Source organism: Labrus mixtus, chromosome 14, assembly GCF_963584025.1.
Source record: "Labrus mixtus chromosome 14, fLabMix1.1, whole genome shotgun sequence".
Taxonomy (NCBI): Eukaryota; Metazoa; Chordata; class Actinopteri; order Labriformes; family Labridae; genus Labrus; species Labrus mixtus.
The window spans coordinates 17,747,945-17,772,273 of NC_083625.1; the positions used below are offsets into that span (position 1 = coordinate 17,747,945).

At 39.3% G+C, this 24,329-nt stretch overlaps 1 protein-coding gene across 1 annotated transcript in view; it reads left to right on the forward strand.

The window, feature by feature from the left end:
* Positions 1 to 266: 266 nt before the first annotated feature.
* LOC132988290 (seizure protein 6 homolog) overlaps positions 267 to 24,329 on the forward strand; it is a 100,865-nt gene continuing 76,802 nt past the window's right edge. The window contains exon 1 of the mRNA XM_061055600.1: positions 267 to 674. Within this exon, the coding sequence (XP_060911583.1) occupies positions 590 to 674 (85 nt within the window). The 5' untranslated portion in view covers positions 267 to 589. The remainder of the gene's footprint in view (positions 675 to 24,329) is intronic.

Here is a 24,329-nt window from a genome sequence, read left to right on the forward strand (position 1 = left end):
AAGCTGCTTCCCCCCTCATTTTCATACTGTTAATGCTTTCTCTTGACTAGATACTGGTCTCAAAGAGATCAAATAATGGAAGATTTAGAAAATATGACGAGACAACAAACACTAAACTGAACGCTCTTCATTTGTCACGAGAGCAGCACGTTATCATAACCTACCTGTGATAGTAGAAAATAGATGCCTATATAAGAGGGAAAGAGGGCAGAATTATTGTGGGAAAACGAAGTTGTAAGAGGCTGTTCCCTGAGCTGTCGCTAGGAGCTGTCCGCGGTGCTGAAGCTCGCTGCCTGCTCTCTCCATGTGCCGCCTGCTCACACAGACACGAATCCGCTTACTGAGCGTCCAAATTAAACAGGGACCTCCGCGTTTCACTTGATTATTCTCGGCTGTCCTCAGCCCGCTGACACATACCGAAAGTGCAACGGCAAACCCCCACGGCTCTGTTCGCGTTTTTGTAGACGTTAAAATCCTCGCTTTGCTTGTTTTCTTTCTTCTTTTTATTTCTCAGCCCTGGAAGTATTCTTTTTCAACACAAGGACGTGTTTCTGTAGCCTCGCGGAGAAGATCCCCGTCGACTTTAGACATGTGTGTGAGACAGGACTGTCAATTTAAGAGACTGTTGGCGGTTTTGGTTCTCGCTGCTGCCGTGGCCACAATCCACGCACAAGGTAAGGAACTTGGGTCTTACATGGACTTTGTGGGGATTGTTTCGTGTACTCTCAAACTATAGGAGGCGAGGGCAGAACCGAGTGCTGCGCTGTGACACCAGGTTCACTAATGTCAAATCTACAAGTGTGTATGTGGAGGGAAAGCACAGTGGATTACTTATCAATAGGTGTATTTGATATTAATGTTTTGTTTTTATGTTCGTTGATATCTTTTCATTAGGGTTCAAGAAAGAACAATATTGCTTGCTCAAAAAGTTGACAACACAGATTTTCCAATGAATATGTGCACAAAAATACTACTTTTTCCTTCTACTACTGAGATTATTTAAATATTAAAGAAGAAGCAAAAAGAAATGAAAAATGTCCAAGTGGCTCAACCTGTACAGGCTATTTTAAGGGTGAGATTTTGACATTTTTTTTTTAAATTTTCGACCATAGAATATTACGTAACAGTTGATTGTAAATCACAGCTTATAAAACCACTTTATATAGCTCTCAGTGCAAAAACACACACCACCACACACACATCAACATATGGCCATAGATACAACATGTAACCGACACATGGGAGGAAAATAAAACTTCGTAAGACATTCGCAAACTAGACCCCACTCTGAACCATATTCACCTCTAATGTGATGAACCCTCCAGTGAGATGATTTGTTTGTGGGAATCCGCAATAAACAGTCAGGAAGTGACTGTGCTCAGGCACAGAGGTCTGTGTGACAGACGGTGCTCGGTAATAAGACTCTAATCCTCAGGAATTGCTGAAGATTATTGACCAAGCTGTTTGACACAGTTGAGTGCTTGTGGAAGGATTCATGCACTGGTGGCCTTGTTCTAATTATTTCTCTATTGTGCGTCCGCCCTCTCTTTATCATTCTGTGGGGCTATCTGTGGTTCAAGTTGTCTGCACAGTTTCCTCTTTATGCGAGGATCTCTTCTTTGTCAAGCCAGTGGAATTAGACATTAACCATCTCCAGCATGAGCATAGAGTTAATGTATGGTTTATATATAGGGTATGAGTAATGAATTGGAAATATTGTAATAAAACATTATGGAATATATGAGTCTCTGCAAAACTCTAGAAATGAAGAGATATTTATACCAGAGCTTATTTTCTAAGCCAAACTTGATCTGAAATAAACATTAACAGTTTGAAATTGCACATTTTGACAGCAGGATAGAGAACCAACTGTGTTTAGAAAGTGAATTCAAGTATCACATAATATTATAACAACGTCTTTTATTATCAGGTAGAATAGTTTGAAGTGCGTTGAATGCTTTTCTCATTGTTTTTCAATGAAGAAATAAATGAAAAGCTATCTGTTCCATGCTGAAATTGAACTCATTTATGAGGGACAGGCAAGTGCTTAAACAACGCAATAATTGTCATAATGAATTCACATTGCCTGGGCTGTATTCGTGTCATCACATGTCAGCTCGTCCAAACCCGTGGTGCAAAACAAAATATTTGAATCATGGAAACATCTGATCTAGAGGAAAGGTGCTTCAGACTAGACTGCAACACAAATTGCAAAACATTATATTTGTGGTACAGCTTAACAGCATCACAGCACATATTGTATTGTTAAAATGTTTCATGAACTTTGTTTGTGAAAACACACACTCAGCAGTAGAACATGAGTGCATAGTGAGTACAGGGTGCATGAATTTACGAGGGGTTTTTCAGAGTCACCGAGTTTCATATATCCCAAGAACACACCTGCTCTTTCCTCTCTCTCCAGAGGACGAATGCACAGGGAATTATTTTTAGAGCAAAATAAAATTAAACAGCTTCCATTAGTGAGTTGCTCGCTGTTGCTCAGTCAGCATGTTGACGTCTTAGTGAATTCTCCGAGGTGGAAGGCCTGTTTCAGTTTTTTAATACACATGGTTGTAAGGTTTAGCCGTTGTCAGAAGTTTTAAAGCCGCAGAGATATGTAAAGAGACGATTGAGGTTCAGCCTGTTGTTGAACACTTCCTGATGTCTGTTTCCAGGAAAATACAAACATTTAACATTGTTAAAGGCTGCTTGACGGACAAGACATTGCACCTTGCGGGAGTAGTATTGTCCCCTTCGTAGGCAGGATTGTTGCATAGCATACATTTTAAATTATTAGTCGACTAAGATACGGATATCCACAGCATGAGAAAAAAAGTGACATTGTCCAAACTTCCCTAATTTGCTTTTTCATTGCATGGGTTAATTCTACATTTTCCCATCCTCTAAATTTGATACCTTTCCTGAATCAAGAAAACAATGTTTAAACGGATGAATTAAATCTATTTTACATTACAGCAAGCTCTTCTTGCAAAGTGTTTCTTAGTGTGACTACAACTTTTTAATTTCCTTCATATGGTGAACATCAAACAATAAAACATGCAAATGACAAAAGCAAATGTAGCATGCAAGAAATAATTACCCACTGATTATGTTGAAAAACATAATCACAGGACTGTGGGCACAGATCCGAGGGTTGTGACAAATAATGTTGCTTTAGAAATTAATTGGTCAGGCTTTCTATCCCTTTAATCTTAAAAAAAACAAAAACATTTTATAAGAGGGGGTCATATTGAGAGGGAGAGAGAGAAAGAGAGCGAGAGAGAGAGAGAGAGAGAGAGAGAGATTGAAGGATGGTTGTTAAAATTCCGATCAGGATGTCTGAGTTCTTTATGCACATCACCCTTAACTGCAAAAACAACAAGAAAAACAAAATGGACAGGCCCTAAATCTTTGCCATGCTTTTCATCAGGCACTCTCGTTTAGTTTTTGTCCTCCAGCATTCACTGAGTGTTGTGTGAATGCAAAAGTGACTCAGTAGATTGTGTGCAGTGTTTGTATTATTTTCTAATATTTACATTTCACTTGTGTTTTTTATTGCTCTCACAGTTTGTAGTAGTTTGTGAAACTTCTCATGTGTATGTCTTTCGATCTGCGTTTGCCCAATAATAAGTTATATTTAAACTTGTTTACTGTGGTTACTGATCCATCTGCCAGTAAAACCAAATAAATTTGATCAATAATATAAAATCTAAGTTGAATTTCATTTCTCACTTTGTGCAGATTTAAAGGGAATCAGGTTATTTTTTAGTATTGATTTTTAAATGGTATGACCATACTGAGTATAGGGGTACTGCATGACAACCCTAAAGTCATTTAAAACGATTTAATTTCACATAACAAAGGGGGAAAACTTCATTTGAACCTACCACTGGTAGAGACTACCTCTCAACTTCACTCTAACATGAAGCGTGTTATAACTTTTACAAACTGGGTCATGTTGGGTTCTCGATCAGACGCACACATCTTATCTATCTCCCCAGGCCCCTCCATGAAAATAAAATATTCCCAAATACTGTAAAATGTCAATATAACTATATCTACATTTACTTAAAATTGATATTTATGCCCAATTTGAATACATTATTTACAAACAGCTCCCATTAATATTACAAATATTTAAAATAAAAGTAGACAATCCTGACCCAGATAGTTAGAAGATACTCTCACATCAATATAGCATGAAGAATTTATGTTAGCCCCGGTTTACTTCAACACATTTTTGAGACACTCAGCTGAGTGTTTTGTATTAGAACTAATACACATTCTCTCAGACTGTTAAAACTGATCTGGGAGCAGCATAACGGGATGTTTTATGTATCCCAATCTTCAATAAATGAGTTATGAACACCTTCCGCTTAACAGAGCTCTCCTTGAAATGTAAAGAGTGTGTACGTGTGAAACAAAAAGTCTTTGTTGTTCCAGAAAATATAATGATTTATCCCAAGGTAACTGTAAATTGAACACATCTGTCAAATGTTGCTCGTTCCAGGACATGCTGCAATTTTAATCCAATCTGGTCGTTCACAGTGTTATCGTGTCTTTTACTCTGAAATGACAAAAGCGATTAAACATTCTACTATCATGCTGAAGCTTGCTTAATTAAGTTTTCATATTCAAACTACGGACAGTGATTGAGCTATTCCACTCACAGACAGCGTGAACATATCTGTAGGGCTTGCTTTTGTATTGACATCTGTTGTCGGGGTGGAAAAGGGTCACTTCTGTTTCTAAATACGGTTTGTGAGTATTCATTCCGCTCAGGACTAAATTTCTCCCCTTTTGTCTGACTAACATAACCGTTAGAAACACAAGTTTTATGTTCCCCAGTTTTGGAAGTATTGTTCATATTCAGAAATGTTCAAGTGAATTGCCAGAATCATGGGATTAAAAACAACATATTTAGGGCAGATTGTTGCTTTGAGCCGTGTGCTTTTACATTACATCCTATAATTTCAGGGGAGGTAACAGAAATCATGCAACACCTGTTTGTTGGATTGCCAGTGATTAACTTCATCAAGGGCTATTCAGCATCTGTGTGCTGTCATAATTAGTTTAACTTTCCCAAGGCCTGTCAATGGTAAATGAGAGTCATTATACCAGAATGCCCCTCTTCAAGGCTTGGCGCCTGCCTGCCTCAGCCCCTCTCTGTGCCTGTCTCGCTCTCTTTCACTGCCTCCTAGGTGGAGCTCACAGCTTGGCTGAATGCGACTCATTTTCAGCTCTTCATGTGCAAATGCCTCTCTCGCTCCCTGAGAATGTTCTATGCATCCTAATTTGAATCATTGCCTCATATATTCTCCTCCTCAAAAGTGTGGGGCTTTATTTGTTAAAGGAAACAAGTAATTTTTGCAAAGATCATTCTGAATTTCATCAGTTTTCTTGGCATGGTTCTCCCAACAGCTGGTTTCACCCTATAGAAAAAAAGCCTAGTGTTCTTACTCGAGCTAGCTGTACTTCAGCTAAGCTGCTGTTGAGTATTAGAACTCAGATTTTGAGAACTCAGATTTTGAGAACATGAAGTACATGCAGACCTGGTTTATTTTCACTTCTGTGCAGTCAAATTGCAGAGTAAGCTCTCAGAAATAGGGCAACCAGCCATATTGTATAAATAGTTGGATAAGTATGTTTTCATCTCATATTACATGTAAGGTGTTTTTCCTCCTCCCTGAATTATTTAACATTTTCAGTTAAAATTCATTAAAATACATATACTTGTTTTCCCTAAGATAATAAAGTAAGCTTACTATGTCTTGAATAAATAGTATAAACTTTTTAAAAGACAAATATTTTGTTATAATTTAAATAAAACAATGTCAATAGTAACGTCATGCTCCAGATTTAATATAAAGTAAGAAGTCAGAGTACCACTTCTTAAATCAGGAAGAAATACAAGAAAATCATGTTGACACTGTGACACAATGTCTGCTAAAATAGGATTTTATCTGCACTCATTCAATTCTCTTCATGGATTTATACATAGAGTCAACTGTGGGCTCAAACGTACAGTTCAACCACAGAAAGAGATGGACAGGCTAAAAGCTGGAGGCTTTAGTGTTCCCCAAGGCCAGGGGAAATAAAGGTTAGATTCAGCATTGCATTGTTTAGTTGCTTCAGTTTAGCACTATTGAACATGCGGTCAGGGCTGACTGATAGTTAACATCATGCTGTAACAACTGATCTAAAATGTTAAGGTCTAATGTGCTGCTGCTTGAAGCCCGCCTTGAAGCAGCTTTTTGCTTTTGCTAATTCCACTGTCATACTTTTAACTGCATATTTTCTAAGCAGCAACCTGTTCTGATGATGCCTTCTGCATAAAAATAGATAGGTGAGAGTTCTTGCTCTGGGTTTATTGGAGGGTAAAGAAGAGAAATTGCTGGAATGCATGTTGGCTCAAGCCTTATTTCAGGCCGAGGCAGTTTTCTGCTGCTGGTTAGCATGAAGCCTAGCATCAGAAAAATGGTAACAAACTGCAGGGAGTTTGTTGGCCTAGTCAGTTCAGTTTTTGTTTAGTTTGGTTACTGTATGTCAGCTCATTTGGGTGTAGGCCTAGCCCACTTAGTGCCAACAATCTAAAACACCTGAAGAGTGTGTATCCTGCCTGAGGCTTGTGTGAAGCACTCCAGGTAGAACAGAAGAGTGCACATTGCTTATTGGTTACAGAAAACAACTGAAAAAAAGACAACATTTCCTGGAAAAACTGCACTGCCTGATTGGTGCCTTGGCAGAGCCTAATGGACATAACGTACAGAATAGCACTCATAGTGGTAGAATTTTTGCAATTATCATAAATAAATTGCCACATATTCTTAAAAACCGCTGATGTTTCAAACAATGAAGTAGATAAAGTCGATTTAAAGTGTCAGAAATGTCTTTGAATAGTCTTAACCTGACCTCAGGTGAGCTCAGATAGTAGCAATGCATGCCGCAATATTATGCTGAGCATCAAATCCCTCACTTACTAACCTTGACTTTAACTTACAGTTTAAGCATGGCAAAATACATTTCGTATTCAACCTTTGAATGGGGTCTTTGCATTAATATTATGAAAACAACGGTTGCTGGTTGGACTGTTGTGGACGTTGGGGGACACCATTTTCCTGATGTGAGTCTTAGACTTATCCACATACCCACTGTCCTTGCTCTAGTATTAAAGAGCTGCAGCTTTAAAAATGTAGATTGTGAATTCAAGGAAGCGGGCCTGACTGGAGAACACACAACTCCCAACTCGGTTTGACAGTATTGAAAGACGTGAAATGGGTTATAGCGCTTAGATAATTATGTGATAGGTTTCTCAAACAGCCTGTGTTTTGTCTCAACACAATAATCTCCTCAGAGATTAGAAGTAACACGTTTACAATGACATTGTCAACACGTATCCTCAGAGAGAACGAGAGAAATTCACTACTGAGAAAAATCTCCCTCTTTAAGCCGACGATGGGGGCAGGACTTCCAGCAGGGAGGGCAATGGACTCAGAAACGGTGCGTCACCAAATTGGGGTGCAAACACATTTAATTCATTCCAAGCGTAGTCTATCCGCTCAAGCAAAAAAAAACCTAAATGAAGAGATGTCTACCACTTCGTCAAGGCAGTATGTTGCTGGTTCACTTCTACCTGCTTTGCCTTGGCCTTGTGCCTTATTGATCTACTGAAAAAGAAAAGAGTTGGCATGGTTAACCTCCCCAGACCAAGCCTCCTTTCAGCACCTTTCACGCTCCGCCTGGCCATGTACACACCTCCCTAATCAGGAGTGGCGTGTTTTGCGGCTGCAGTGGGGATGGCTCTCTGAAAAGATTAGGGCAGGGGACAGCCTCGGCTCTCTTCCCCTCTTCTCCACGCCACATCCCATCTAGAGAGCATTTCATCTGTGGTCGTGAAAAGGCTTATGTGGGGTTGGAGAGTGCTGTGTGAAAAGCAGCAGGTAATAGGCTGTGTAATGTGTTTGGGGGTGTAGTTTTTTTTAGTATTCACAGTTAGTGCTGACCTTTGGCAGGTTGAGCCACCCCCACAGTAATTTCCTCTGAAAAGATGTAATTGAATTCATCAGGATGAGTAAACATATTATAAGTAGCAGAGAAGATAACAATGTTGTGGATAGATCAAGGAAGAGGATAGTCGCTCCACGAGTAATTGGAAATAGTCAAAGACAAACACAAGCAGAGAACGTGTGTAGGGCGCAGGGAGAGCCATTGCATGTACTGTATACTTTGCGGCTTGTCCGCCTTTTTCTCCACTATGCTTTCATATCCACTTAATTTCAAGAGGAGATAAATATTAAATGCAGATACTTTTGATGACAAATGGATCATAATACAATTGACAACATCATCTTTTTCCAGTAAAACTAACCTTCTACTGGGCTGGATTACAAAAATGTATACATTTGAAGGACGTAGAGTGAACTCCAGTTAAACTTGACCAGAAGGGGCGACTACAGAAGTAAGTCTGATGATATAAAAGCAGACAATCTCTCTTGATTAATACCTCAGTCAACATTTTCTGAAATCGTTTGTGGTCTTAATCACTGTAATCATCAATGCAGAATTTTGTTGATTTTTGCAAACTATGGTTGAATTAAGAGTCAATTATGTCGGTAGTGTCGGACAAAGTCCGGAAATTGGTCTGGTAGCTGGAGAGGAGCCAGTCCACTTCCTGAGCACTATCGGTGCCCTTGAGCAAGGCACCAAACCCCAAAACTGCTCTGGAGCGCTCGCTGTGGGCAGCCCCCTCACTCTGAGACCTCTCCATTAATGCACGTCCATAGGATTCTGTTTGTGCATGTTTGTGTAGCATGTTCATTAGACAGAGTGTAAAACTGAATTTCCCCTCACAGGATTAATACAGGATAAATTATTAATACAGCAGGCAACACTTTAGGGTGTGGCTAACTGTGAATAACAAGGCATATTGTGGCAGCCAGCCATTCAGGATAGAGACTTTTCAATGCATACTGTATCCACCCAGTTGTCCAAATATGGTCGCTTCTGGTGCAACAAGACCACCAAGATGGTAATGGCTATGTAGGATGGCATTTAAAAAGAAGGGTAAAACAACAACAGCTGGCTTGGTGGTTAGATCCACATCTAGTAGTCTATGATCAAGGCTAAAATGAAGCATCTCAGGCATTAATTCATTTCAAAGGCCTCTGCTGGGGTCCTCAGTCAAGATGATCCAAACAAACAGCTGAGGGCTGTAATGTGGCCATGAGCTTTGTTCTCTGTAGTGGGGTGTATATTGAAGTGATGGTTCTATGGGACCTTGTGGATAATTTAGAGGTTCTTGCCACTGCCATCCAACATTGAACATTATCAGTCCAAACAACTGGATGGGGGGGGGGGGGGGGGGGGGGGGGGGGAGAGTCAGGCAGTTGTCTGTCAGTCATGAGGCTGTCCAAAGGCTCCCAGGTTCTCTGGTGGTGATGGAAAGCCAGCTCATTGTGGCCGTCCTCTTCTGTCAGTGCAGTGAGCCTTTAAAGAGAATTCTCTCCCTTACGAATGGATTACTTAGCAATGAACAGCTGGGGCTCTGTGAGACCGTGCTATTGATTGCCGGACTAGAGCTTTTAGTGGGAAAGATGGTCAGTGCACAGTCCATTTCTGCAAGATGGTGTGTGAAGTGGACGATGAAGTTGTATTTTAGTGGCTTTATATTGATGTAAGAATTGCTTTGAAAGACAAATAATTCTTTGACAGAGATATAATGTAATTGTATGTAATATCTGTTTCTATCTTAACATTTTAGTTTGGGAAAAAATAACAGACTGACTTAAGGGATTCTTGGTTGGCATTTTTTTATAGTGTAATGTCTTGACAATTATTGAAGGAATTACTATTTAAATAGACACACATTTCCATGTTTCCTCATGGTTGACTTGAAATGACAACAGTGAATCATGTTTTTTTTTTTTTTTAAATGGCACCATGATTTTCAAATTTCTTTTTAACCATTGTCATGTCAAAATTTTAATTCATCCATTCAAAAGAAATGGCCGAAAAAAAAGATTTATGTAACTGGGGTGTAATTCTTTGGATAGGGTTTAGATGTGTATGTCTGTATTTGTGCATAGTTATTTTATTTTATGGTAAGCTGCACCTCATGGTTACCTTTCCCGATTCACTGAACTCCATAGACAACACATTAGTGGGGTATATTATGTGTTAAAATGATCTACATGGATTGTTAATCAGGCATTACACTTCTGTGACATCTGTGATAACAAAATGATCACTACAGCTTGATATTCAACCCCCTTCTTTCTACTTATAATTGATTAATATATTTTATTACACACTCTGAATCCAAAACATACAGACACATTGAAGAAAAATCATTTGAATTTAACTTGCATTTAACCCAGAAATCACTTCTTGAATGTTGCCCTGTAGCCCAGATCAAGGAGTACGTATTCAGCCATGTGCTTCAGAGGATTAGATGCGATTTATGAAGGCAAATGAAGGAAAGAAAATCCTGACAGTAGGGCATGACCCTTGGCAAAGACCAGAAAGGTCTTTTAACATAAAGTAACAGGTTTTAGGAGTGGAGAGTGGCTGGGAAGAGTCCAATTGATTCGTGATTTTTTCCTATAATGCCTGTAACCATGAGTTAAGATCATTATTTGAAAGAATTATGAGAACATTCAACCATCATTAGTAAATTTAGAGCAAATTTACTGTAATCTAACTGGCATCAAACCAATGTTAGCTCAATGAAATGTGCATTTTCTGGTAAGGCTACCATCTTTGCAGTTACAATAAGATACACTTTATGTCCCCTTGGGGAAATTTGTCTTAAAACTTAAAATATGTTAAGTGTATTCTACTCTTGTAAATGCATTTATTGATTTATGGATTGCAGACAGTCATAGCAAATCACCTGCTTGTCAACACATGTCAAATAGAGTGAGTGTAGTCAGATTATCGTATATACAGTCCTGCTTACTAGGGATGGGCATGTACAGTAATCTAAATGCTCGAATACTCTCATTACTTTATGAACCAGTACTAAGGTACCTTCTGGTTTTATATTTTTTTACTATAAAATAACATTTGCAAGAGACCTCCTGATAATTAGTACTGTGTGTCTGTAGAACAGCGGCTTTCAAGTTCCAGTTCTAAAATGAAATGAGGAGTGATGGTAACATACAGTATGACTCCGTGGCAAAAGCTGTCAATGAGTCTGAAGTAACAGACACTTTGATGGTTCTGCAAAATTCTGCTGCATCTTTTCCACTCTCGTATCTGTTGTTGGCCATGATGGTAACTTTGTTCTCTGGCTCGACAAACTCCATGACCTCTCAGAAGGCTTCTCCTTCGACAAAACGGAATCGTAGCGCATCTCCAGACACCGGTATTTTGTTATTAGCTTATCTGGATATAAGGCTCATATTCTCAGCTCTGGTATCATCACAATGACATGTGCTAGCAGGTTTAACAAATGATGTGAGGTGAGACTGCCTGTTGTCTGCCTCCGCTGGTTTAAGCTCATGTGGTTAAACATCGAACCAGTATTTCTATGATATTCAAGTTTAATGCCTTATGTCTTACATTGCACATTATAGTCATCTCTTTGATGTGCTTTGACTTTAGGAGTAATCTGTCCCTAGAGATGTACCATAGCTGCTGTAAAGCAGTTGTTGCCATAATCTGGTTACACCTCTATGTACTGTTTATTATTTTCTAACTAAGTATATTCAGTTAGATGAACCTAGAAAGCTAAGTTATGTAGCACTTGATAAGTTGAACTATTTTAACTTCTAACAATGTGTGCACCTGCATTAATAAAATGTTAATCTGGTAATAACATCAAGATCGAGAACCTGAGTACCCATCCCTACTTGTTATAGATTTCCCAGCTCCAGGGATGAAATCATAGAGAATCATAGAGATCATCATTGTGCAAAAAACAATTTCCTTGCTGCTGTTGAAGAGTTGAGTGATTTATTTGAGTGATAAAACCAGGAAGTTGAGTTTACCTCTTGGAAGATGTGGTTTACTTCAAGTCAGATGTTCACTGTGCAGAAGATCCTAACCAATTTTGTATAACGTGAGCACAATCTTCTTCATGTATAGTTCAGTCAAAATGATGTAAGCACATGTAGGATCAAGCCTGGAGGGTAAAAATTGCTCTGCTGCTTTGTGGAATCACCACTGAATCTTGCGTCATTCACATTTATCACCAAGACAAAAAAAAAAATACAAGTAGCTAAAGAGAAAAAGCAGTTGTCACACTGTTGAACCAGATTTTGACACCAAGACAACAAGCAGCAGGCTGTGTTCAAGAACTCGATCTGACAGAAGCTGAACTATAAGCTTGCAAGAAGAAAAACAGATATTCAGAGTGAACAATGTAACAACAGGTAGGCAGACAAGATGGCAAAAAGAGAAGTGAAGTAATGTATTCAATCTGACAACGAGAGGTTGTAATGAAGTTGTTGAGGTTAAGAGACCTCAGCAACTATGTAGCATTTGAATATGTTATAGCACAAGTGAAAACATGAATGAGTCATGACTAAATTACATTTAAAAACTTTCATTATCCTGGTATTGTGCATTAAAGTAATAGTTTGATATTTAGTATTATAGAGTTTATTTAGAGTTATAGCAGATGGCTGCTATCTCCTTTAGCCAGTATGCTAATGTTAAAGCTACAGCCTGATTGTAGTTAGCTTCTGAGAGCATTAAGACTAGAATCAAGGTTACATAAAAATTAATGATTATTCAAGAAATTGCCTCCAAAGCTGTTCGACACATCATCTTGTTTGTTACCACAGGCAGAAATATGAAAATAAGAATTTTTGTTTATTGGAGTTTTACAAGTCCTGTTTTGGGAAGGCTAAGCTAACCCGGCTGGATCTGGCTTCATGTTTATTAAGTAGGCACAAAAGCATTTTAGATCTCTTACGCATTTTTGGCAAATCAGCAAATAAGCTTTCCATCCAACAATTCCTCCAAAAATGTTATTGTTTGCTTTGTTGAGAGAAACTTTCGTCTCCAAATGTAACTGTGTGAATCACTTTTCCCCACTAATGCACAGAATGGCACAGATGTAAACATAAGACACAAGATGAACATCTGTTGGAATTGTGTACTACCTGACGATAAACAACAACTACTGCTTATATATTTAAATGTCCATCCATTAAGCTAACGGTGATGATTGTGTCAAATCAAACCGCTAATGATCACTGATCAAATGAGAAACAATCTTTAATCATTTGACCCAATTAGCTATTTATAATTTTTTCTCAATACAACAATTCACAGGATTAAAAGTTCAATAAGACTGACTGTCATGTTCAGGGCACATTTGTATCAGTCCTTGCAGCTGATGTGCACCCGATGTGCAGCAGGAAAAAACATAATAAGCTAAAACAGGCCAATTGTATAACAAAGAGCTTATCTCAATGTATCCCAGTATACCTATTCAAGGTAACAATCTGCCAAGGAAAACAGCCAGAGACTACTCGCTGTGAAGCAACAATGCTTACCATCGTGCCATGAATTGCACTTATTTCAATGAGCTTTTGGTTTTCTCTCAATCCATGTATACAAAATAATAATACTTACATATACAATCAACTAGCTTTGAAATACTCTATATGCTCTCTATACTTTAGACATTTAAATTATCACTGTATGCAAGCTAGGAAAAACACCAAGATGTATCCTTTTAAGCTGAAAAGTTCTAAGCTCACCTCCTGTGTTGTATACAATTGCTCATCTTGCAAGCAGCCTTGGAAGAAGGAGAGAAAATTAGTCTGTGAAAAATGATCAAGGGCATTCTTTTGAGTGTCCATGCTGCTATAAGTACTCTTACACTTTCTCTTCATTGTGTGTATAAAAGCATGGCTACATTAGTGCTTTCATTATGACAAAATAAAGATGATAAACTGAATTTGCAATGCGTGAGCGCAACTGTTGAGATAACAAAGAGTTTGGAGAATTTAGTACCCAGTATCCCTGTCTTATTATATCCTGAGGCACATGAGGTGAGACAGATTTTTGTTGCTTTTGCTGTTTTCAAAAGTGTCTCTCTTTGCCCCCAAACTGAAGAGTGAGGGAAATTATAGCTTCAAAGTTACACATTTTATTGAAAGGGACCTATGTTCTTTGACAGCCAATAGCTGTGAGGGTTTATCCTGTGTTTCCACAGCAAGAGTTGTGCCTTTGTTGTGCCGAGGTAGCAGGTGATAAACAATTTGACAAGGTAAGTGCAAAAGTGAGGGCAAAATTACAGAGAGATGGAGAGAAATGAAAGCTAAGTAGTGGGGAATCTTCTTCCCTTTGGTTTTATATAAGGGCAAATCATAGTGCTGAAATAAAAGAAGGATCCAACATCCTGAAACCACATCCATGAAAATCTTAATATTCATTTATGTTTTCATTTGGGGTGTCTCAAGTGATCCAGACCAGACAAAAATCATGTTATTTCATGCCTATACACAAGACGAAGGACATCTGGTAAATAGCCTGTCAGTGTCAGTGACCCTCCCCGCTTGAATGTGACAGGTTTGTGTTTAGCTGAACTTATTGTACCTCCCTGTCAAAGCACTTCCATCCTGTGAGTAAACAAATCGAGACAAGGTTTAAGCCAAGCTGGGGGGAAAAAAAAAAACCTCATCACAAAAGTGCACCACTCGGCTCCAGTGCAATTACCTTCTGTAAATGAAGCTCAGTCTGTCCTGTGAATCGCTCATCCTCTGTGCAGGCGCTTTGCACATACACCATGTCAACAAAGCAGCACGGGCCTGTGTTTGGAAGGTGCGAGGAGGCTGTTTACCTTTGTTGCGGTGCGGATTGATGAGGTGGCTGAAGCAGAAGGGGGGGGGGGGGGGAGGGGGCATGATGTGAATAGTTGGCGTATTACTGTGGAAAGAGGTGTCTCCCACCTCAAAGGCGGCTAACTGAGTTTGACAAAGCTGTTTCTGCTGAGAGGCTGCAGGGACGCTCCCTGGACGCGCTCCAGGAGATCGGGCTCAGCATGTGGATGCACATTTGAGATAGTGATGAAAGGTAATGCAGAGATAGGAGGAGGAGGAGGAGGAGGCTAATGTAGTTTAAGAAGTGTAAGTCAGCCTATAGTGTATTTGATGTTTTAGCAGCAGGCAGGGAGTACAAAACAAGATGAAGCGTGGTTTGACTTCCAGGGAGCTTTATTTAATTTTTGACTTTGAGGTCTGTGTCTGTGATATTTTCTAAATCTCATTGTCTTAGCCAGAGTTGATTTTTAGACAATAAACTAAGGGATTTCACTTCAATATCTTACAAACATCATAAACAAATCTCAGCCTGGAGACAAATACACAAGTTTAATTAAAAGTGAAAAAAATAGCTTCCCAGTAAGGCCTGTTTTAACTCAGGGAAAATTGATTTCTGCTTCTGTCCTCTGGCTGCAATATACTCTATGAATCCCTCTCTCCCATTAGATTGTTGATCAATTCTGCTTTTGGTATTATGGGATTCCCTATTTGGATGGCATGGAGCCATCCCTATGGCTTTTATAGGGGACAAACCACTACAGCTCCAACTGCCAGGGAAAATTGGATTAAACGTCTGCTGTGATTTTGGAGTCATTTCATTCTGCAGCTTTTGCTTTCATTGTCTGTGTAAGCGCTGTCTCTCTCAGTGTACTGTGCCATTAGTGAGTGAGCTCCATGCTCCACCCCCGTTCTATTTTCACCTTTTAAACCCTGACAAAGTCAACTGTGGGCTTCTTCCATTTTTCACTGCACTAAATGAAAGTAGTGATATGGGAACGGGTTCAGGCCAACTGGATTTGTCACCCTGTAATCCAATGGGATTTGTGAGCTCACATTTCATTTCACAGCACAAGAAAAAAAAAACAAGTTCAACAGAAACTTAATGCTTGCAAATGTGTTTTTCCCACTGATTTGTCTTTACATGGCACTGCTTTCTAAGTGGGTGTATCTACAGTAATTACAAGTTTACAGACTTTATATGATTGATTTTATTTGTCACTCATTTCAGCCCTAATATCTTCAAATAATTACATTTTAGACATTATTGAAGAGTTTGAAAAAATGGTAAAAGATAAAAATGAATTAAGAGGGCTTCAAGTTTCACTCAGTGGTCAAAGCATTGGCTCCATATACAGAGGTTGGAGTCCTGGAGTCAGTGACCCCAGCAGGAAATGTGTTGTATATGACTGCCCCTTCTCATACTGTTGAAATGCTGAACAGTGTGAATCATTGATCTCAGACATTTACCCAAACTGTTGTTTTCCTACTCACCATTGTGTTTTACATTCTAGTAGGACATCAGTACTTTTACATCATTTACAAAGCCATTCTAGGAAAATCTTAAGAAGATATTTCCTCCTTTTAAAACTTACATGATTCTTCATTTGTTGAAAGTTCTGCAATTTGTTGTTCTCAAAGTCAGAAAACAACAGAAAAGAGAGTTTTTTAAGATTAGTGCAGCTGCTCTGAACAACCTATAGACTTATTAAGCTGCAGAACTTAGATAGTCTAAATGTTTTTAACCCTTCAGTTCAGTCGTTCGGGTCCATGCTATCTGTGTGTGAACTTTTGAGCTGATCCTTTTAATGTTGTTTTTCTACTGTACGAGTTTTTTTTTTACTGTTGAAACTGTGTGTTGCTGCTTTACCCTTGGCCTGGTTTCCCTTGTAAAAGAGATCTTGGATCTCAATGACGAGAACCTGGTTAAGAGAGGTTGAATAAAATCAAATAAAAAAACAATACAAAAACTTAAGAAAAAAAGAAAACCCTTTATGGACACTTGATTAAAAAAAACATTTTTCCCCTACAAATAAAAGAACATATTGTGACAAAAAATAGTCCCTCTCTCTTTGGTTGCTGCCTGTTTAACAGTCTTCAAAACCAAAATAATGGACCAAGACACAAATGGATAGAATAAGCACAGAGGTGTCATATTCATCCTTTCATGAACAGACCCTCAGAAAAGATGTGTTTAATAGATCCTCTGGGAGAAAAAAAATAAAATAATTTTGTTTCCATGTTAATATGAGTGAAGAGTGTTTTGTTTCACTTACAGTGAGACATCCCATGAAACTTTACTTGAAATAAGGTGAACACAGACAATGCTAAAAGCCGTATGGGAAGCCCTGGTCCTTGAAATGAGACGTCCCATGAGGCCTGAACAATAGAGCAGAATCATAGTAAAAATAATAATCCAGCTAAAAAAAGAAGCCTGGAATGATTATTGAAATGAGGTGTGCAAAAGAAAAGGGTCAATGCAGAAATACACACCAACCACACTAATAGACAGCTCTGCCATTAGGCAAATGGACTCGGAAAGGCACTTGGGTATGGTTGCTCTTTGTCTCGGGCTGTCTGAGGATTTGGTGAGCTAGGAGACAAACCGCCCCTTCATGTGAAAGCTCAGAATCAGGGAGAAGACAGATCAAAGCCTGTGCCTCTCTCTGAGATGCTTCCATTTGTGTCGGGAACATCGAGCGTAGGAAGCGAAGATAAAGGAGGAGAAGAGGGGGCAAAGTTTGAGCGAGTCTGCCTGTATACCCGGAGTGTATAATTAGGAGGGTTTTCTGGTAAATGTGCAGGGATGGAAATGGAATGGCTAAAGAAAATATCCTTTTGTCTGGGTCTCCAATCGCCTCGGTCACACAAGACTCATGGCCTTGTCAGATACTGTGAAACAAAAACCGGCCCTGCTAATTGATGTGTGGGAGTGAGGACGGGAAAATGTAGAGTTGAAAGTGCAGTTTTAACAAGTTCTCACTCCCAACTCATGAAACACAGGAAGTTTATCTGTGACCAAATAAGCTTCAAAATATGACAATCCACGTACCAATCGTGCGTCAGCTTTCCAGGTGCTTATTTAGCTTTAAGAAAAATGTAACAATATAGGGTAAGAATATAATCCACGTAGTTAAGAACCAATAGCATCAAAGTAACATACTGATGTTGCAAATCTAATGCATGTTATGTGACATTTCTAAGGTTCTAGTATATATTAAAAAATATACCCTACACAACTTCTAAAAAGAAGTTAAACTTCACTATTTGTTACTACACTAGAGGTCCTTGGTCCAATACAGCCAAAACGTATCGAGTAGTGACAACTACTCCATCAATGCATCAATCTGACACTGTGGTATTTAAGACCTCCAAAAAACAGGAGGCTTCAGGTTAATTGTTTTGTAAGGGAAACCAGCACCAAAGTGCAATTCTGGATTATATTCACTAAAGCATCCAGACCCTTGCAGGTTGGTGGCTGTGTTCTGCCTTCAGTTAATGATTAAGTAGAGAGCTGTCCTTCTGGCCTTTATTTGAAACACTTCCTGTGAGAGAAGCTTCTTAAATTAATTATGTTTGCTTAATGAATAATTAAGCCATGGGAAAGATAATTTGGTGTTACGCAGTGAGCCCGACCATTGTGCATGTAGTGGAACCAGTGCTGCCTGGATGATTTCACATAGGGTGTGTGAAAGGAGAATTAGCAAACAATTTGCCTCCTGTTCTAGCCTTTACCATGACTAAAACATCACTGCTGATTATGTCTTGACATGTGTCAATACTGCAAGCCTGCTTGTTAGCTCTGCTGGAGACAGGTTGCTCTGGAGATTCCATTATGGTGGTTTTGAAAAAATGAGAGGTATTGACTCACAGTTTGAATGAAAGCCGATAACAAATGCTATTGTGTCAGGTTTGTATTGTCACAGTCAGTTAAAAAGATGACGACGTATGGCAATAATGACGGCAGACATAAACAGACGTTAATAGCTTCTGTTCTGTGGAGGCGAGACATCGAGGATAGAGATTAAGCCATGAGAGAAGACTTTTAATTATCCAAGTCATGCCAGTGGTTAGAGAAATGATACACGAGAGCCAGTGTTGCAGGTTTGATATGGATACTACGCTATCCTAACCTAGAGATTAACATGAAGCTGCCGGTCAAACTTTGGAATTGCACACATAAAAAAGTAGATTGAGTCATATTTAAATGAATAGCCAATATTGATATCTGCACCAAGTAAGGTGAGTATCAAGGTGAGTTAAGATAAGCAATAATAGGCAAATTAGCAGCTTTAGTCTTTCTCTAGTTTAAATATTCAACCATTTATGTATACTTTTTTAAAGGTACTAATACCTAATCATGGAATTATCCTGCTGAAATCTAATCATATCCAGACCATCCCTTAATTTTAAGCATGTGTTTATAATTGCTAACATAAAAATCAAGGTAACCTGACAAAGGCTAGCTGACTTCGTTTTCACCACACATGCAAAACACATGATTGTAACAGCATTACTGTTAAACACATGTTAAAATCATGACCTTTAAGATGATGCTTGGTATCCATGGACACATCTGCTGTGAACAGAGGTTCATGTCGAGGCATTTTAGTGTCTGCAATATTACGGGTTATTTCAAACCTGGTTGAGGAGTTTTTGCCTTATTTATGGTGCCAGTGCAAATTTACATTAAAGCGTGCTGGAGACTAAGTTGCAATCATTCAAAGCAAAACAGAGGCCTTGATTCTATTTATCAGTAACAACACTGAAGGGGGAGACTTTATTGCTTTTTTTTTTTTAATTAATTGCATTTTTTATTTTCTTGACCTTTTTAAGGTTATGTTGCATATTAAATACCAGTTGTTTCTGAGGAGGGTGGGCAGTGTGCTCACTAATAAATACATCTTACTAAGATACCTGTGACGGGACAAACAGCTATGACAGGTTCAATTTTGCAGGCCCCAGTGATTTATTGGTTCTATGAGTCACTCACAAAGAGAGAGAAAGATAGACACACACACAGAAGGAGATACACACACACACACACACACACACACACACACACACACACACACTCACAAATTTATACACCCTCTTTCTATCTCCTTGTCGCCTCCTCTCCCTCCCCTCTCCTCTTTGTCCCTCCCTGCTTGTAAGGACTTGCCAAGAAATCATTGGCTCAACAGAGAAAGGGCAAATCCTCTTCAGCCAATTTAAATTCTCCTGAGCACATGCTGCCGACTATTCCAAACTAATTAATAGACATGTCATGAATAAAAACACTTTGATTATGAAAAGAGGTTGCCCTCTGCCTCCTTTTAGGCTTGTCATTAGTATGAGGACACATGTGGTGAATAGCAGGAGTGTTGCTACCAGCAGCCTGAGACAGCCACAGATGCCCTCTTTTGATTAAATTTTTCACTGCATGTTTTATTCAGAGAGGCCTGCATGGACCTGGTGCCACACTCTCTGATTAGCTCTACCTGTACCAACAGGAGAGCCGGGCCAGCAGGACCAGCAGGGCAAGGCCTATTCAAAGGGCAAGACACAAAGACATGTGACCCTGGAGCACTCTCTTACTCAAGTGTAGTCCATCACACGACGCCCTCCCGATCTCTTTGACCAAAGTGACACACACACACACAACAGATTGTCCTGTTCTATAGCACGTCTTGAAGCTGCACTTGTTCTCATTTATTTGTGTGGCTGCCTTGAACTGTGAGGATGTAGCAACACATGCAAATGTGGTCATAGGACGGTCAAAGTATCATTCATTGAGAAAGAGACTTTGTCTTTTGTTGTGCTTTGATTTTCTTAAGATACCTTCATGCACAAAAACAGATTTTGCCTGAAGGCTGTAACAATAACTTGACAGGCTGCATTCAAAATCCTCTGTTAGGGGAGCGCGGGTGGGCGACCCTGTTTTGGGTCCGACCTGTGGCTCCTTGACCGAATGTCATTGCCCACTCTATCTCTCCTCTGTTTCTGACTCTAAAATACATAAAATAAACCTAAAAAAAGAAATCATCTGTTAGCACAGACATGGAGACGCCAAGTTTGTATGCTTATAAAAATGTTTTACTTCTTCTGCTTCATAAATGACTTTACACTATAGTCCTACAGTAGGCTATATGTTATAATATATAATGAATGTCAACTATTACAGTAACTTAAAAATAACTTGTATGTAAAATCATTTGTAAAGTAGTCATCTAGAATTCATAAATGCATCTGATGATGTTATTTGAAGTTCATATACATCCATGATTTTCCTCCTTTTTACTGTTTAAATTATAGTTTAATTATTTGCTAACAGCAGACAGTCACTTTTAATGATCCTAATTAATGATTTGCTGCTTTGTGGGATTTGCGGGTTGTGTTGTGATGATTGTTTTCCAACGGGTGTGTCTCACATCACACATGACTTTGTGTAGTCAAAAACAGATAACATGCATGTCGGAGGTGTTAGTGTTACACCCGGCTGCTTTATTGATCGTGTTGTAGTGCAACATCTTAGAGATGAACATGGTCTTGAAGCAGTTTCCCTGCAAAGGGTTTCTGGCTGTCAACATACGATCCTCAGCCCAGCTGACTCGTCCCAAAGGGGAGCCGGACCCCCCGCAGGAGCCATCTGTATCCTCGACAAGGCTATCCATCATCCTTTCCGCAGCACTCAATTTAGGGTTCTTTTCCAGACAGCTTCAGGCAGCAGAACATAGCTTTACATGTGTGCGGCAGTATAATGAGAGCCCTTGAAACCTGCCTAGTGACTCTCAGAGCCAGCCTCAAGGGCTGATGGGAATCGATGAGTCAATCCCTGGGGCTGATCCCACACCCATTCTCAAGCTGTTGTTACAATTGGTTTTGTCTTGTGATGTCTCTTTGCGCAGACAGATACTCTTAATTAGAAGTCGAAAAAGTGACCATTGTTTCCAGAACCACACAGCTAAGTCTTGTGCACCATTGACTTCTCAGATAACATAGGGTTTAAATTAACATTTTATATACAGTATGTTAAAGCTCAAATAGGATTCATGTTAATGATGTGGTAGCCATTTTTCCTCCTGGAATAGAATACAAAATGTAACAAACAAATGCTACCGTATTGGAGACTGGGCGATGTGAGATATGCTCTAAACCAGGGGTTCCCAAATTTTATAGTCCAGGACCCCTAAAATAACTATTCTAGAGACTCAGGACCCCCACTGTCCTTATTTTAGTAGTTTATAGTCAGAAAGGCTAGAAGCAGAACACGTAATGTCCATGAAGATACTGCAGGGCTGAGTGGACATACACAGTGTAATAAGCAGACACACAGGTGATGTCTGTGTTTTCATTGGAAGAGAGAAACAGACACCTACATTGTTGCAGTTATTTGCAAATTTACATTTAAAGGATTTTTCTTACATATCACTTTCATTTCAGCATACATTTTTCTAAACGAACATAGTTGTATTTATATAGCTATTTTTTTGTATGTATTTTCAAAAATAATGGGAAAAATATGCAATTTTAAATAATGTCACATTTCTACTTGCTTTTGGAAGGCATCCCCCCTCTCGGTGTCTCACCCTAGAGGGTCTCGACCCCCACTTTGGGAACCCCTGCTCTAACCATTATACAACCCTAAAAGTAAATGTGTGTTTTTTTCTCTGTGGCCTTGAGAGCTTCAAATGAGACAACAGCACAGGTCTTATCATCAATTAGCGCGCTAGACTATTTTGATCCAAGTGCAACAATCTCCCAGGCATCCCTAGAACACACAATAACACACTAATGGTTGATGTTCTTGTTGTTGCACTTTTTACAGGAACTATAAATTTTATTTCACCAGATATGTTGACGCACCACTCATATCTGCTCACATCCTTGGGATAATAGTTGTAGGGAAAGGAGGATTACATGCTACTGGGTTCAGTCATGCTTTAGGGGTTGCCTGCTGCAACAACAGGAAAGTGCTTCTAATTAATTTCCAGCAGCCAAACTTTCCAAGCAGGGTTCAAGTCGCAAGCTTTCTTATTTTATCTCAGGCAATCATTTCTCGTATTACTAGGAAAAATACAATCAAGTCAGAAAGAGCTGAACTCCATTGAGCTTTCAAGAACTTGTGCCAGGCTCAAGTTTTTTTTGTTTTAACAATATGTTTAAGGTTCTCAAATTTGCTAGTAAAAAACAATAACAAGTGCATGTAAACTTCCCTTAAACTCCCCCAAGCCCCCCCCCCCCCCCCCACACACACACACCTCTTCACTTAAAACACGAGTGACATAGATAAAAAGGAAATAGTAACAGTGAGTATGAAAACAAATATGGATCTGAGCACAGTATATGTATCTGTATTCACACCAAGTAAATATAGAAAGAGAAAAAGAAAGCTACAAAAATATAACAAATGATGAATGAGACACAGGTCATTAATTCAAGGCTATTTCAAAGGCCCTCAAAGCATAGTGAAGGAAATAAAATCTGAAATCTGAAATATAGGCTAAAGTAAAAAGCAGCGGATCAGTGTTGGTCATACATCAGCCGTTTTCAAGAGACTGTTGTGATACATACAAGACGCACGTGCAGTACTTTAATTCTCAGTTCACTTCCTCCAAGCGTGCAGCCAAAGCTCTTCTGCCCGAAAAAAAATGCTAGTTGGACACAGGGCCGGAGGCTGTCACGTTTAGAAGGCTTCTTCAAATGCGGCCAAAAACTGCGTTCCTTTTTCCCTGGCAAACGAAGGATCCATCTCACGGTATCAGGCGCATAATTACAGACTAAGCAAGAGTTATTAAATCAAACAACACAACGGATATAAAACTGAAATAAAATACATTGAAAGCAAAGAAAAACCATTCAGAAGTCTAATCAGTAATCAAGAAATGTATAGCTGTGTAAATCCCAAAGGCTTGTTTGATTTGAACACATTTCAGTGTTTGCTAGGAGTTTTTTGGCTTATTCATAAAAATAAAGAACAGTGGTCTGTGCTTCATAAATAAACATTTGTGGATGAATGGTTTATCAATAATAATCAATGTATTTTAAATCAGTTAGTTTCAGTGCACCTGTTGAGGTTGCGACGCTTAGAAAAAAAAGTGTAAGGGCGGGGACAGCTGGTGATGGGAACATGGACCAGACCATCTCATTTCAGTTATGCCTGAGACACAAGCCTTGAAAGCTGGGTCCTTCGTAGGCTGGGTCCATCGAAGGATTCTCCCCATGAAAATTACACACAGCTTAAATGTGTTTATCCTAATGGTATTCAAAGCTACTGCATCAGCGTATCCTAGTGGAAGCCTGTATTAGATACACTGAAGTCTGTCAGCAATGCATCTGTACAGCAGGTTAAGTAAATAGAATCCATTTGGTGTCAGTTAATTCAATCAGCCTCAGCTGACTGCCGCACGCCGACGGTGCTCTCAGAGGCCACGGGGGCTTTGGAGAGAGAAGATAGAAGAAGGATCCCCTTGGCAGGGGGTTGAAATGTCATAGCCCACTGCCCCGGCCAGATGAGGCTGTGTAGCACTGCGACTTGGCGGCTCAAGACATGATAGTTGCAGCTTATCATAT